The sequence below is a fragment of the Colletotrichum abscissum genome, assembly GCF_030869225.1.
Source record: "Colletotrichum abscissum strain IMI 504890 chromosome Unknown Scaffold_75.1, whole genome shotgun sequence".
Classification (NCBI taxonomy): domain Eukaryota; kingdom Fungi; phylum Ascomycota; class Sordariomycetes; order Glomerellales; family Glomerellaceae; genus Colletotrichum; species Colletotrichum abscissum.
Window position 1 is genome coordinate 70,646 of NW_026850520.1, and position 15,083 is coordinate 85,728.

A 15,083-nucleotide genomic window follows, 5' to 3' on the forward strand; every position below is an offset into this window, starting at 1 on the left:
TTGACGTGTGTGGATCTCACAAGGTACCAAGTCTTCAAATCCGGCTGTCGGCAGTCCGAAAGGTTTTTGGAATGGGGTTTCAAGTTTTGTCAACGATGTAGCATTTTATCGACGTAATGCATATTCAGTTGGGTCAAGTCACGCCCATTTTGACGGGTCTCAGGGCTCGAAGGGTACATAAATCAGGATGACCCTATGCCGGATGGCCGCCTTGGAGTCCGCGAAGACGACATACTAACTCCAATTTCCAACGTGGATGGTATTCGCAAAAGAATTTGGCTAGGCTTTGGGAGAAGGGCCCTCTGAAGTCCATGTACCTGTCACATGTGTCCTCCGAACATGAAAGAATCGCCTCAATGTCTTACCTACTTTAGGTAGGCGGCATGAATTTCTGTGGAGCTCGGGAGAACCTTAGAACCATCACAAATGTAACCTCTGTGGTCCTTACCGCTTCTTCAATCATGTTCTACTTTTCTGGCAGATCGATTTGTCGTTAAAACACCGTCCATTTGATACTATTTCCGAATACGTACCTCTTTAACACTATGTAGTGGAAGACGCTTCAACATCCTGCGAACTTTGATATTCGTGTAGTTCTCAATGATGGTTCTCAAGATCTTGATTCAGCACAAGAAAACTACACGATAACCAGCGCGCTGCGCAAGCCATGGCGCCGGCTTGAGTACCACGAAAAATGTGAAAGTCTGATTAAAGTGACATATAAACTTGTTTCTGATGCGAGAAATCCCCCGCTGAAGAAAGGAAAGACCATGCGGTTCTTCAACTGCTGCTCCAGGCTTGCTTCATCAAGTTTGAGACGACGAAAAGTAATAGTTGGGGACTTGATAAGCTATTCAAAGGTTCTCGTCAAAGTCCAACACCGCAGTGGCTTGATGGGGCCAAGCTTTCGACTCTACCTTCCTTCTAATCCTGGCCGCGGTGTCGGTGCAACCCTAGACCCATTGAAGTAGGCCATTGGCCGCTGATTTGTCGAATGAGTTGTATGTATCTTGAACTTGTCTCATACGTGGCAGTGGACAGTTTAGTTGCTTAGTAGTGCTAATCAAGTGAGAGCGAATGAGTTTTGAGAAGTTTGAACCGGGGCTGTTACAATGTTCGCTCTCGTCTCGACTTTCCTTCCCAGTCGGTGACGAGAGGTGGAGACATTTCGCCCCGGCCCAACGTCTCGCCCCGTCTTAAGGGCGCACGATATGTCAAGACATGCTTGACGCAGGACGCAGAATATAAGTTGGGCAAAGCGTCGCAGTTGTGAAATGAGGAGAAGAAGAGCGAAAGACACGCGTCTTGGGCCATTTCAACCAACACATCATCTCCAATCGGTGAATTAGAGCACCGGTACAAGCTGCAACATCAAATCAGAGGCCCAGTTCACAACATCAACCAACGTCATGGTCCAGATCAAAGCTTTCGAGGTAGAAGAATGGATGGATCGTCTCGAGACAACGCCTGGTGCTCTCAACATCGCCGAAACATGCTGCGAGTCTGTGTCGATCAAGGAGTTGACAGAGCTGTCGAGCGACAAGTCGGCTGCGGGCCCCCTTGACATTGCAACCCGACGAATGACTTACGGCGCCATTTACGGATCAGAGAAGACGCGCCAGCAGATCGCCAACATGTACGCAAACGATGTTTCGGGCTCTCTCCCCAGCGATCAAGTCGTCATTACGCAGGGAGCCATCGTTGCCAACTTCCTCACTCTCTACACCCTCGTCGGCAAGAATGATCATGTAATCTGTGTATACCCGACCTACCAACAGCTGTACGAAGTTCCCAAAAGCTTGGGCGCTGATGTGAGCCTCTGGAAATTGAAGGCTGAGAATGGATACCTCCCGGACATCCGAGAACTTCAAGACCTGGTGCGAGAGAATACCAAGGTAATACAACCATACTTCAGACGAGTGGTACCCACGGCTAACTCGTAGGACTAGATGATCATTATCAACAATCCCAACAATCCCACTGGTGTCACTACGCCCAAGCATGTTCTAGAAGATCTCGTCGCGTTTGCCAAGTCGAGAAACATCATCGTCATGGCCGACGAGGTATATCGACCCCTCTTCCACAGCCTTCCTGTAGGAGAAAGCATGCCCCCATCGATCCTGTCTTTGGGCTATGACCGAACCATTTCTACCTCGAGTATGTCGAAAGCTTTCTCTCTTGCCGGCATCCGCGTGGGATGGATCGCATCGAGAGATCCTGGAATCATTGAGGCCGTCAAGAGTGCGCGGAACTACACGACCATCAGCGTCTCGCAGCTGGACGATCAAGTGGCCGGCTATGCTCTCTCTGATGCGGTCAGACCAAACCTCATCAATAGAAACATCGAGCTTGCAAGGACAAACCTTGAGATCCTCGAGACCTTTATCAAGAAGCACCAGTCTGTTTGCTCCTGGGTAAGGCCCACAGCCGGTACAACGGCAATGATTGGCTTTCGAAGAGGCGACGAACCAGTTCGAGATGACGAGTTCTGTCTTGAAATCCTTAAAGAGACTGGGGTTTTGATAATGCCTGGGTCTACCTGTTTCGGTGAGGGCGTTGACTTCAAGGGCCAAATGCGCTTTGGTTACGTATGTCGGACAGAAGTGCTGAAAGAAGGCCTGGAGAAACTGAGTGTTTATCTAGAGCAGAGCTTCCACTAATTGTGTTCAAAAGGGGACACTCTAAGTAGGCACATTTGGGTCGACAAAGGACTTGGCACAAGTACCTATCCTCTGCAATAGAAACGAATCGTCAATCTTAGCCTATTCGCTGTATGAACTTCAAACCAGTATCCTTTTCTCTTGTAAATCAATCACCGCCCGCTCATGACTCTTTTGTAGCTTCTTCCTCAAATTGTACCAAGACCGTTCCGGCTTTGCAGATATCCTAAGACAGTGTCAGTGAGGGGCGTGCAACTTTGGAAAAATAGGACTACTCACGCCTTCCTTATGCGCCAGCTTCTTGACCACGCCGTTTTGGGGTGACCGAATAACAGTCTCCATCTTCATAGACTCGATACTGTGTGTCAAAATTAGCCACTGGAAGTCATCTTGTGACAGCGGTCTTGGGTCGGGTGGTACTGACACAACCAACGGAGCTCCCTTTGCTACGGCTTGCCCTTCTTCCACTTCGTTCTTCAGAATCTTACAAGGCATTGGTGCAACGACAGACGCGGTAACCTCCTTCAAACCGAGGGCCTTCTCGAACCAGCTTGGTGGCAGAAGAGAAAGCTCGGTCTTGATGCCATGTTGGAACACAGCAATCTTGGTATCCTGCTCATGCTGTAAACTCTGCACAACCGTCGACTCCAATCTCTCGTTGGGAAAGAAAGTTGTCAACGCATTCGTTGACGACGACTTTGGTTGGAATTTGCTGATGAGGTTCTCGAAAACCTTGGGCGGCTCCTCTCCCTTCCTTGTTACACGCGCCTCAAAGAGTTGATGGGACTTTTGTGTGATGCTGACTTCAACAACTTCTCCCTCTTGCTCACTGTATGAATCGAGCACCTTGAAGGCAAACTTGCGCTCGCTGAGGGTGCTGGCCTCGCCAAAGCCTAAGCTACCTCCATGGGGAGCAGCATGTGATAGTTGTGGGGATAACGAGCTGAGGGCAGCCTGGACAAAGACTTCGTCATGGATTGGCCGCGGCTTGAAAAGCTCATCTCTCCACTTGTCGATGAACCCTGTCTCGACGTCGCCTTCTATGAAAGCTGGGGACCGGCAAAGACGTTTAAGGAACTCGATATTGGTGCTGAGACCGACGACTTCATACTCACGGAGAGCCAGTTCTAGCCTGCGAATAGCTGTTTCTCTGTCCTTGCCGCGAACAATCAACTTGGCAATCATGCCATCGTAGGCTTCCGAGACAGTATCACCCTGGATAAAGCCGGCGTCGATGCGAATGTCCTCGTTCGTCTTCGGCGTGGTGAGGTGAACCAACTTGCCTGAATCAGGCATGAAGCCCTTCTCCGGATTTTCGGCATAGATACGAGCCTCAATAGCTGCACCGTGCTGCTTGATGTTCTCCACAATCTCCTCCTGTGTCATAGGTAGCTTCTCGCCAGCAGCGACGCGGAATTGCCATTCGACGAGATCGGTGCCGGTGACCATTTCACTAACGGGATGCTCGACTTGCAATCGGGTGTTCATCTCCATGAAGTAAAAGTCGCCAGTGTCCTTGTCAAGAATGAACTCAACAGTGCCAGCGCCAACGTAGTTGACGGCCAAAGCAGCTTTCCTAGCCTTCTCCCAAAGATCGAGACGAGTTTCTTCGTCCAAATCCGGCGCTGGAGACTCCTCAAGAATCTTCTGGTGTCGTCTTTGTACACTGCAGTCACGCTCCCCTAGAGCAACACAATTGCCCAGCTTATCCGCAAACACCTGCACCTCAACATGGCGAGGGCGCACAATGTACTTCTCCACCAACATGACCTCGCCACCCTCGCCAAAGGATGCGCGGGCTTCGGCGCGAGCACTACCAAGCTGGGCGGCAAACTCGTCCTCGGTCATAACGATGCGCATACCCTTTCCACCACCGCCCTTGACACTCTTGAGCAACACTGGGAACTTGATATTCTTTGCGTGTTCCAATAGTTGTGCCTCCCCCTGATCGGAACCATGGTACCCTGGAACACAGGGGACGCCGGCGTCGGTCATAATGATCTTGCTTCGTGCCTTGTCGCCCATATCGGTCATTGCCTGCGCCGGAGGTCCAACGAAGACGATGCCCTCCTTTTCGCATCTCTCGGCAAATCGAGAGTTCTCAGACAGGAAGCCATAGCCGGGATGAAGGGCTTGTATGCCGTGCTTCTTGGCTAGGGAGATGATGCGTTCGCCGTCTAGGTACGCTCTTGCGTCGCCCAGGTTCAAGGAATGCGGGGAGCACGCGGCATGCTGGCTGTTGCTGTCGGGGTCTGTATAGATAGTCGTCGTCTTGATTCCTAGCCTGTCCGCAGTCTTGTGGATTCGCAGAGCAATCTCGCCACGGTTTGCGATAAGGAGAGAGGTAATGGGTGTAATTTGGCTCGAAGCCGGCACCGTCTGGCCAGCGGCAGTGGAGAGGAGCCGAGGGAGGGGTCGGACGAGCCGGTGCTTCGCTTTCATGGAACGCATGATGGATGACTGAAGCTTTGTGACGTGGATTTCAAGCTTGGGGTATCAATTGAATGTTCATGGAAAGGAGGAGAAGAACGCGAAGTAAATGGCAGCGGAGGAAAGCGCAGAGCTCATTGCGAGTGCCCCAGGTAACCCGAGGTCTCAAAGCAGCTTCGGCTTGTTGCGCTCGATCATCTTGGAACAAGTGGTGCCGACAATAGCCGTGGGTGCTGAAAGCCGCTGAAAGGCGACCCCGGATTTCAGGCGGGACGTGCTCAGGTCCGGTAAGCTGCCCCCAAGCTGCCTTAGGTAAGGCGACTGCTGATAAGATTAGCATGCAAGTTCCTCGACGTCATTCCGCGAGAGCATGGAAGGTCCGATAGCTCTGCCCCGCATTAGTCAGCGTGGGCTGGGACCTTGCGCCCATCTTTCCTCTCCAGCCCGGTCGATCCAGACAGGGCTCCTTCGAAGGAAGCTCACGATACGTTACCCAACCTACACACACTGTCAAGAACAGCTTCATCAATATGGATCAACAAGTCCCTCTCAACTACGAAGCTTCGGCTGGCGAAACCAATAAGCAAGTTACGGCAACTCTTCCTCAAGAAGTCGTACAATGCTTGGAGAATGCTCGATTCGTAAGCTCTTAGTTCTTCTGCCCACCTCATTCAAGCCTTGCGATGACTCTTCACCACAACACCAATGTAGAAATGTAGCTGACGAGACTGCCGCATCGATAGCTTCACCTAGCAACATGTACCGAAAACACGCCGAACGTCTCTCTCATGAACTACACCTATCTGCCATCCTCGAACCACTCGGCCGGTCCCGTTATTGTCATGACCACGAACCCCGCCTCGAGAAAAACACAGAACCTTCTGTCGAATCCCAACGTTTCTCTATTGGTACATGACTGTATGTTGTAGCTCTATTGTGGTAGTGTGTTCGTCAAGATTGCTGACGGCTTCGTTCAGGGTCTTCCCATCGGCCGCCGACGTCTGGCCGACGGCCTTCAGGCGGCAGCCCCGGCCCAGAGCACCGCTCCAGCCTTGCATCCCTCCTATTGAATCTCAACACCGCGGCGGTCTCTAGTATTAGTGCTACAATCAATGGCACTGCCAGACTGGTTGATAATGGTTCGGAAGAGGAGAAGTTCTACCGCGAGGCGCACCTGGAAAACAACACATTTGACGAAGGCCAGAGCTTCAACCCAAGTGTTCAGGCCGAGGATGGTGGCAGGGGATGCTTTGTCGCCGGTGAGGAAGTACGAGTCATCGTGGTCAAGATCAAGGACGTGAGAATCAGTGATTGGAAGGGTGCAGTGAGGGATTACGTGCTGACAGAGGAGACCGCTGCTCCCCAGCTCAATGGTGTACGGTAGGATAATCTGGGATTCAAGTAACAATGCCATTGATATCTAGGCCACTTATCAAAGACTTGACGACCTCATGTGAGACAATGCTGGCGGGCGAATCTGGGATGAAGCCTTCAAGAGGCCTCCATTATCAAAATCTTGACGCTCATGTGCTGGCTTCAAGACTTTTACGCGGTTATTGCTATGCCTCGTAAACCCACATGCTATGTGACTGGCTGCGAAGGAGACAAGGATCCCAAAAGAAGCATCCATAATGATGCCCAATGGACGGGCAGTGATCACCATTTAGACTCGAGTTAGACTCATGGATTGACATGAGGCTTACACAGCACACTGGGTAGAAGTGGGCTGGGCACGATTCGACGCCCCAACCGGTAAGTCATATTCCTGGCCATTAAGCATCTTTTAGTGTAGGATTCTAGTATTTGGAGTCCTTCTGAGAGGCCGGCATGGGGCATCTCAAGGCTACTCGTCAGTTCATAGCAGCGATGAGAGTTTGCGCAGTGTGGTGCATGATCGTCGAAATACTACATTTACGTTAGTATTAGTAGTGTGGCAGCTGGTTGACGCATCATTTGATGATACCACAACAGCAAGAACTCTACTGGATAACGCAAAGCATTTCCTCAGGCGTCTGGGCAGAAAAGACAAGGTTGCAATAGAGAAAAAAAACAGGTAGCGTTGGGCATCGGGTGAACTGAGGGGGTCTAGGCATGTTGAACCACCAACCTTGCAGCGCGTAGGCTAGCTGCAGCGGCAGGCAGAGTGAAACATTCAGGGATCATGGCCTCTCGGGAGTTTCTGTAGCGGGTTTGAAAGCTCGGCACATTTTGTTTTGAGCCAAGTGGGATCTCTTTAAGCATAGCGTGCGCTGGTGTGCCAGTCAGGACCAGGTTTAGGGGCGACGCGGATAAAGGGCGAAATGGAGGCTGATCGGAAGTTTTGGGAGGGTTGCAGAGGTTTAGAGTGCATATTTAGACTCGACCAGAGCCACCGCCGGTTGGCACCGAGGAAAGCCCGAGGGTTTTTGACTCGGGTCCGCAGAGTCCGATTAAGGGATCACATCGGCAGATAACCGACCGACCGACCGCGGGGTTAGTCAAATCCCGCGGGGTGTGGTAGTTCATGCCAGCATCGAAGTGTGTGAATGGAAGAGTGCTAGAGGACTAGGAGTGGGATGCTTCAAACATTTTGGCGGTAAGTCAATGCACATAAATCCAAGTGACGTGAGTTCATTACAGTAGGTAAGTATTCTCTATGGGTATAATCCAGCCCATTCTTCTATACAGAGTAGATAGAATCGATCAGGTCAAGCCCGATCACAAAGGCTTCCTCGCCGTGACAAATGATCTATATAGTAAGAGTCAGTTAGCTGTTTCCCAGTGAAATCACATTCGTATCCCGAGAAACCTACACTTTGCCATACGCCTCGTTTGCGGTATCGCGCGACTCCTTGTGGACTCTCTTCAGGAGACTCCGGGTATCGTTCTCATCCCAACCGCCCCTGCCAAAGACTGCCAACGAGTAATTCTCCAAGCCTGATGTGGTGGCATGTTAGTTGAGGAAACTTGAAGTTGTTAAGAGTACGGACTCTGAACATACCATATTCCAGCATCTGAGCAAATTGTGCTCCTTTTCTGACCATCTTTTCATCATGTCCCACAGCCTGTATGGGAACCAGATCCGACCAACGCGCCACCTTCTCAAAACCAACTTCAGAAAACATGGCAGGAATCTTTGGCGTCGGGTCAAAGTCCACGCCTGCAATCTTGGCCATTTCCGAGAACCGCACCTCGAACTCGCGGCATGCCGTCATCCCGCCGTGATTCTCCTCTTCAGCCGTGGACGCAATGGGCTCGTCTCCGCTGCTGTCAATGAGGTCGAAGTACCTCGTCCTCACTTCGGCGAACTCAATCTGTCCACCGGGCTTGAGATGTTCGTACGCTTGCCGGAAAAGCGCCTTCCAGTCCGAGACGCCCCCGCCGACGAGGTTCCTCATGTGCACAAAGTCCAAGCTGTCCTTCTCACGAGCCCAGTCATGGTTTGCATCTTCTACTTCAAAGGCGACGTTGGCCGGTACAGTCGTGGGTAAGAGCGCGGCGGAGATGTCGATTCCCATGATCTTGGCCAGAGGGTACTGCTCGCCCATCTCAACGGCCCAATTGCCGGTCCCAGAACCAATGTCAAGAATGTTGAGAGGTCTGTCCTTGGGGAGCTTCGCCGCCGTCAGACCACCTTCTAGACATAGCTTGAATAGTTGATGCTGAATTTCTAGACGGGCTCGCTCGGATTCGTCATTCGGCATTAGTAGTACACCGGAACCGTGGTATGTGTGACCATAAGCCCGGATGGGCGGGAGCTCGTCAACAGAGACGGAGCTGAAATCAGACCCGGCATCTGAGTCGTCTTCGTCGCTGTCGTGGGCATCTTGGGTATTATCTGCTCGAGATGGCCTCCTCCGTTCTTTGTGGTCCGTCCGGTTTCTTGTGGCACCGGCAGCTTCGCCCCTGCGTCGATGGCCATCGCCGATGCCGGGGTCGCCAACAGCGTCAACGTCCTCACCCATTTCGCCGAGCTTTAGAAAAGACTCCGCCAAAAAGCCGTCACCAGGATTTTCTCTCAATTCTAGCTGGCGCCAATGTCGTATCTTTATCGCGTCTCTACGTTTGCAAAGAAACTTTAGTGTTCCGTCACTCTCTTAGAGCGACTCACTACACGGATGTTGTCTTCGCTCGCCAGATTTCCCAAATGGGGACTCAATCGTGGGCCCGGCCGGCTCGGGTGTAGTATGGCCACACGTGGGATGGCTAATAAAATTTCCCCAAAGGAGAATAGGAGGGAACGCAAGAGATGATAGATGAAATACCCAGGCCAATATCAGCGCGGGGAAGGTGGGTTACGCACAGAGTATCAATATGGATACATGAAGTGGTTTTTCCTGTCGAGGGTTGGCGGATGTCTTTGTATTCACCCTCTTGACAACCGGTGAGGTAGTCGATGAAGGATACTAGGAACCGAAAGACAAGGGGAGCCCGTTGGCTTCTTGAATGTTGACAAAGGATGATGGCAGAACAAAGGGGACGAGGACTACGCAATGCACAAGGCCAGACGGGAAAGGCTAATTTGAAAGGGGGGAGGGAGGACCTCATGAGGGAAATGGTCATTTACCGCGGGATACTTCAGAGCTTGACTTGGACGGGATTCGATGGATGGAACCTCCACCTGTAGTGCATCATTTTTCTCTTTCTCACTCTCTGTCCTCCCCTTGCTCCTCTGCCAGGACCTAACGCCATCGAATCACACTTGGCTTCTGATCGGAGCACTTGTCCCCAAGGAGCCACTGGCTAGAGAGGAGACAGCATGGGAAGTGCGGGAGGCGGTCGACGGCGGGCCATGGAGCATGGGATAGCATGTGCCGCCCAGGAATTGGTGAAATCCATGGAGAATTTGAAAACGTGAGAGAGGAAAAAAACATGAAAAAATTCAAGCCGTTGAAAAATCCCCTCCCTCTCCCCCCGACAAAAGATGTGCATGCATGCATGCATGCAGAGAGGGACCAAGAAAACAACGGGGCGGCTGGGCTGTGGCTGGCAAGTTGCATTTACTCTTTGCGGCAAGCCATCTCAACTTCTCAAATCGTAACCTGCCCTACCCTGTGCTTGTCCACACGGGCAGGGCCTGAGCTTGCCTGCAGTTGTACGGATAGTAGTGCTAGGATCAGAGAATGAGGCAGGGTACTCATGGCACTCGAGCTTGAAGCACGGGTATGATTTTCAGGGCAACACTTGTGAAAAAACACTTGCCAAAGAGAAACGCAAATCGAGTCAAATCCCGGTACACTCTCCCTACATTACAAACTGGGCTTATGCCAGCAATGTCTCTTTAGGGTATCTAAAACTTCATCTTCTCTCGAGCTCCCGTATCATACGCGCAAGGGCGTCAGTTTGGCGACTCAGTATCCTTATCCGCGCAAGGGATCCTGAGTCGGATACTCACCTTGTGCGTGAGGTAATTCCCACCTCACCTGTCTTTCTTGCTCTTTTATTCTGCAGAAGGAATTCTAAAAGCCTCTCTGCCATTTCACGCCGTCCGGTATACCAGGATGCGGCACGCCTCCGAACTACCTTGTTCGCATGTCCCAGGGTCAACCGGAGCCAAGCTCAACCCGGCATTCTCTTCACGACCTCGGTCACTGATGTCTTACCTTGGGAGTACCTTAAGCACTGTACAGTACACTATCGGTACTCTGAAATAACTGCCCAGTCAAAGCACGTCTCAACGCGTTCTCCCAAGGATCGGGATGCCACCCCAAATGTGAAGGTCTAGAATGGCCCTGGCGGGATACAACGCTGGCCGGTAGGATGCTTCATAAGGGCGCTTGCTCGCTCCTTTCCACAAAGACTCGTTTGCCAACGTGGTAGACTTTGTGGGCGATAGGACTCGAGAGCGGTGAACGGTGAACGGTCCTGGGACTGATTCCTCGCCTGCCCTCGAGTTCCACCGAAGAGATCGTTGGTTCCTGGGCTGTCTTAGGTTCTGCAGGAAGCCCGGTCCGAGCCGGCAGACCAACCGCGAAACGAGAGACCATTGTGATGACGGTTGCTTTGTAACTTGTCAACTATCCTCCAGCGGAAGTCTCCCGATGGCAAGAGGTCCTGACGACCCGTATCCGTATGAACTGCTCGCATCTTCACGCTGCCCACCAAAGCCACGAGGGAGAACAAGGCAGGGGGGCATGGGGCCGTGGTCGACTTGCCTTCCTTGGGAGCTCCAACCGCCCAGGGTGCCACGCTGTGTTTGCCTGTCAAATGGAGCTAACGGCGTGGCAATCATGTACGCTAGCCTCTACGGATACAGCAGAAGCTAGCCCGCTGCTCCATTGTCTGTGGTGGTTTAGCTGAAGTGACGCTGTTCTTCCCTTCCCTTCCTTCCAGAAGCCCAGCCCAGCTCGGCACATGGATAATGGAATGTGGCAGTTGGCGAAATGAAAAATGGGTTCATCAATGCGGTGAGGCAACGCAAACCAATAGCTCGACGACTATCAAGCATCATGATCCGGATTCTCTCTGGTAATCAATTTATCAGCTCCTACTGACGTACTTGACGCCAACGGCAATGTTTTGATGAGATGGTCCTCTTAGAAGAACCCCGTCACTTGGAATATGTCGTAGTTATTGGTTTTTAGGAATTTAATTCCCTCAAAATGAAATACCTACAGAACTTGGCATTTGGTGTTTGGTAAATGTTCTGTCGATTCTTTTATTGGGCCACCATCAACGCTGCCCACAAAGACAATGTTTCCCACCCCACCGGTCGTTGGCTTCTCATTTATACAGGTTAAGAGGACCTTGCAGAGTGCAGCTTGAGAACGAACGGACACCGGGCTTTAACCCGCATCGGAGATGCCGGTTGCTGCTGCAGCGTCCCCTGTGTTGTGTTGCCTCTGAGAGAGAAGAGGAGAGGGGTAGCGCCGCAGCGGCGCGACCAACAAACTTGAGCCTCTCTCTTGACTCACGTCTCCAACTTGTCACGGGCGGCGAACTTGACCGACATAAGGCCTCAACTCAGCTATCGCGAGCCATTGAAAGGGATATGACCGCTCGCAGCAGCCAACAATTCGTCCGCCAGCTCCATCACATCATTTGCATGTACGGCCTAGTTGAAAGGTACCTCGACGCGCCGCTTAGAGGCAATGGGTCTCAACGTAAGCTTCGAGCGCTCCCCTTCCGGGATTGGATCAGTGGTTCGCTCGCTCGTAACCGTTATGCACCAGCGCACCAAGTTGTCACAAAAGGCGCATCCCATACCACCAATCAACCTCTCCTCCCTGCTATCCTTCGCCCTGTACAGCGAAAGCCTTTCTTAAACATGATTTCACCAGCCAATATCAGATGGCTAAATAGCCGCGGCTGGCGCTGCTCCATACGTATATCAATATGTCGGCATTTGAAGAGGGTATCTAGATAGGGTCCCTTTGAACAACGCCGGGCAAGGTAGGTGAGGATGCGCAGCCAAGGCAAGGGAAGTGGAGATGTGACGGTAACCCCAGTCCATCTCGTGAGACGGCAAGGGCTTCGACGAGCTCCATAGTCGCGTGGCTTGACGTCTTTCCCAGGCTGATCCGATATGGGATGAAATATCTTAAAAAGTCCAAACAAGTAGGTAGTAGAAAAACGCGCTCCGCCAAACTCCCGACCACTAGACCGTTTCGATGTACCGTTTAACTTCCCTGTGTAGATACTTCGTTAGCCATGTTCATCTTCATCGCCATCAGATGTTACTCCGAGGGTTGTCACATACCAGTCTGTCACGGCCTCGTCCCAGACCCGAATTTCGTGATCTCTTGTTCCGCCAAAGTGATCGACAAAGTCATCACCGAACACTTCTCTTGCAATGCTCTCCTTTCGCATGAATCGATCATTTGCTTCACGCAGACTCTTTGCAAGCCGCACGCCCTTGTCAGCTTTACCGCCAACATCCTCGCCCTTGCCCAAAGGCGGGACGGGGATCTCCAGCTTCTTCTCCACGCCTCGCCATCCGAGGGCGAGAATTGCTGCCAGAACGAAGAAAGGGTTGGTGTCTGCGCCCGGAACACGAACTTCGAATCGCGTTGCGCCAGGCTTCGATGTCGGTGGGGCGATGAGGCGAATTGATGCTGCTCTGTGCTCCAAGCCCCATGATACTGTCACTGGCGCCCAAAAGTTCTCGACAAGGCGTTTGTAGGAGTTGACTGTGGGTGCCAGCATGGTCATGACATCTGGAAGACCCTCCAGCAAGCCGGCCAGGAAATGCCGGCCCAGATCGGAGAGATTAGCGACGTCGGGGTATGGCGCATTCTCATCCTTCGTCTCCCGAGCGAAAAGGTTCTTGCCATCCTTATCGACAATGGAAACGTGCATGTGTCCGCTGTTTCCAGGCAAGCCCTGCTTTGGCTTCGCCATGAAGCACGGCGTAATGCCGTATTTTGTTGCGACCGACTTGACAACGTACCTGTGAGAACCACGGTCAGTGAGATGCAAGCCTAAACGAACCGGCCAACTCACTTGAACAAGCTGGCTCTGTCGGCCATCTGTGCGATTTCTCCAAACTCAAGCGCGGCCTCAAAGACACCAGGGCCACTCTCCGTATGCCAACCCTCGATATCACATTTGAACTGAGAACAAGTCTCGAAAATGTCATAGAAGTAGTCCTTGTTGTGCACCGTCCGGGTCAAACTGTAGCCAAACATGCCCTCTGTTAAGGACGGCAAAGCTTGCGGGGGGTTCTCTTGCAAGTATCCGGCCGTTGAGCTCGAGGTTTCGGCGGTGCGCGTAGGCGCCTTGAATTGGTAGAACTCGTATTCGGCTGAGTGGGATCACGCGATTAGCTTGCCTTTTCTCCAAAAGGAGAGCAACGACGGAGCGTGTTTGCAGACTGACCTCCAGCCATGGCACCGTAGCCCTTGGCTTGCAACTTGGCCAGAGCATTCTTTAGCAGACCACGAGGGCACGCGCAAATGGGCTCTTGCGTATCCGGATCGAAGAAGCTGACGAGGAAGAAGGGCACATTATCCTCCCAGGGGATGCGGCGGAAGCTAGAGAGATCAGGGATGGCAATCAGATCGTGGTAGCCGTTCTCGGCGTTGCTGATCTTGAGCTCCTTGATGTATGTCATATCGTGCATATCCCAACCAAAGATGACAGAACAGAAGCCAAAGCCTGATTTGGCGACGGACAGGAACTTGTTCTTGGACACCAGCTTTCCTCGGAGCATGCCGTCGACATCGATACCGGCAAGCTTGACCTTGTTGTCATTCTTGAGAAGCTCAGGTAGCGACTCGATGGTCACGGCTTCGTTGGACGACGCCATTGTGGATTAAGATAAGATGGTAAGAATGCGCGAATGCAATGAAGCTACTAATTGACTTTGGATGGCGATGGATGGGACGAAAGCTCGCGGCTTGGAGTTGGGGTTGGAGTTGGAGGTGTGGTAGCAGCAAAGTCTGTCGTGGCAAAAGGACGAGAGGAAAGAAGTGTTTGCTGCTTTCTACGTGCGTGCGAACTGATAAATGAGGATGTCTAGAAGTAGGCCGTGGCAGAGGGCGGGAGAGAGGAAAAGAAAATGTTCAGGAGAGCGCGCAAGAGACACGGGGAACAGACCGAGGCGGAACAAGATCGTGGGCCCTGAGCAAGCCGAGAGACTGGAGACGGATGGACTTGAGGGACTTGAGGTCGGGATCTTGAGGGAACGCGGAAAGAGACGTGTAGGGCCAGCGGTACGGAGCAATTATCGTATCTTTGGAGAGGTATGTTATCCGTAGGTGGGAATGTAAGGTAGGTACGGACTTGCGGAGTGAGCGAGCATTGAGCAGCAGCAAGAGTCGCAAGAGCAAGGAAGAGAGCGCCGCTGCATACTGCCCGCGCACCCCCAGATGTTTGCTCCAAAGTATCTTTCCATAGAATTGTAGGCGAGCATATACATGGGCTAGCTCCAAGGTTCCCTCGTCTGCGGCAACTGGTGTGGATTGTCCCGCCGATAAGGGAGCGCGCGGCCAATGGAATGATGCGATTTGGGGATTTGGGGGAGCTGGGGAAGCCGAGTGACGACTGACAACCTGGAAATAACCTTGCCCTCCA

The 15,083-nt window shown here is 52.2% G+C and overlaps 5 protein-coding genes across 5 annotated transcripts; 2 read left to right on the top strand and 3 right to left on the bottom strand.

Moving 5' to 3' along the window:
- Window positions 1–1,409: 1,409 nt before the first annotated feature.
- CABS01_15866 (aspartate aminotransferase) lies at window positions 1,410–2,660 on the top strand (the record flags this gene model as incomplete). Its single annotated transcript, XM_060549199.1, has 2 exons — window positions 1,410–1,895; window positions 1,950–2,660. 2 exons carry the CDS (start codon window positions 1,410–1,412, stop codon window positions 2,658–2,660), a joined length of 1,197 nt encoding a protein of 398 aa, XP_060390891.1.
- A 163-nt stretch (window positions 2,661–2,823) lies between these two features.
- CABS01_15867 (carbamoyl-phosphate synthase subunit L) lies at window positions 2,824–5,111 on the bottom strand (the record flags this gene model as incomplete). The annotated part of the gene is made up of 3 exons (XM_060549200.1): window positions 2,824–2,886; window positions 2,940–3,018; window positions 3,085–5,111. 3 exons carry the CDS (start codon window positions 5,109–5,111, stop codon window positions 2,824–2,826), a joined length of 2,169 nt encoding a protein of 722 aa, XP_060390892.1.
- Window positions 5,112–5,620: 509 nt separating this feature from the next.
- Window positions 5,621–6,474, top strand: CABS01_15868 (pyridoxamine 5'-phosphate oxidase; the record flags this gene model as incomplete). The annotated part of the gene is made up of 3 exons (XM_060549201.1): window positions 5,621–5,731; window positions 5,834–6,008; window positions 6,068–6,474. 3 exons carry the CDS (start codon window positions 5,621–5,623, stop codon window positions 6,472–6,474), a joined length of 693 nt encoding a protein of 230 aa, XP_060390893.1.
- Window positions 6,475–7,787: 1,313 nt separating this feature from the next.
- CABS01_15869 (methyltransferase) lies at window positions 7,788–9,034 on the bottom strand (the record flags this gene model as incomplete). The annotated part of the gene is made up of 3 exons (XM_060549202.1): window positions 7,788–7,818; window positions 7,883–8,006; window positions 8,071–9,034. 3 exons carry the CDS (start codon window positions 9,032–9,034, stop codon window positions 7,788–7,790), a joined length of 1,119 nt encoding a protein of 372 aa, XP_060390894.1.
- A 3,679-nt stretch (window positions 9,035–12,713) lies between these two features.
- Window positions 12,714–14,316, bottom strand: CABS01_15870 (glutamine synthetase; the record flags this gene model as incomplete). Its single annotated transcript, XM_060549203.1, has 3 exons — window positions 12,714–13,458; window positions 13,512–13,812; window positions 13,887–14,316. 3 exons carry the CDS (start codon window positions 14,314–14,316, stop codon window positions 12,714–12,716), a joined length of 1,476 nt encoding a protein of 491 aa, XP_060390895.1.
- Between the last annotated feature and the right edge of the window lie 767 nt (window positions 14,317–15,083).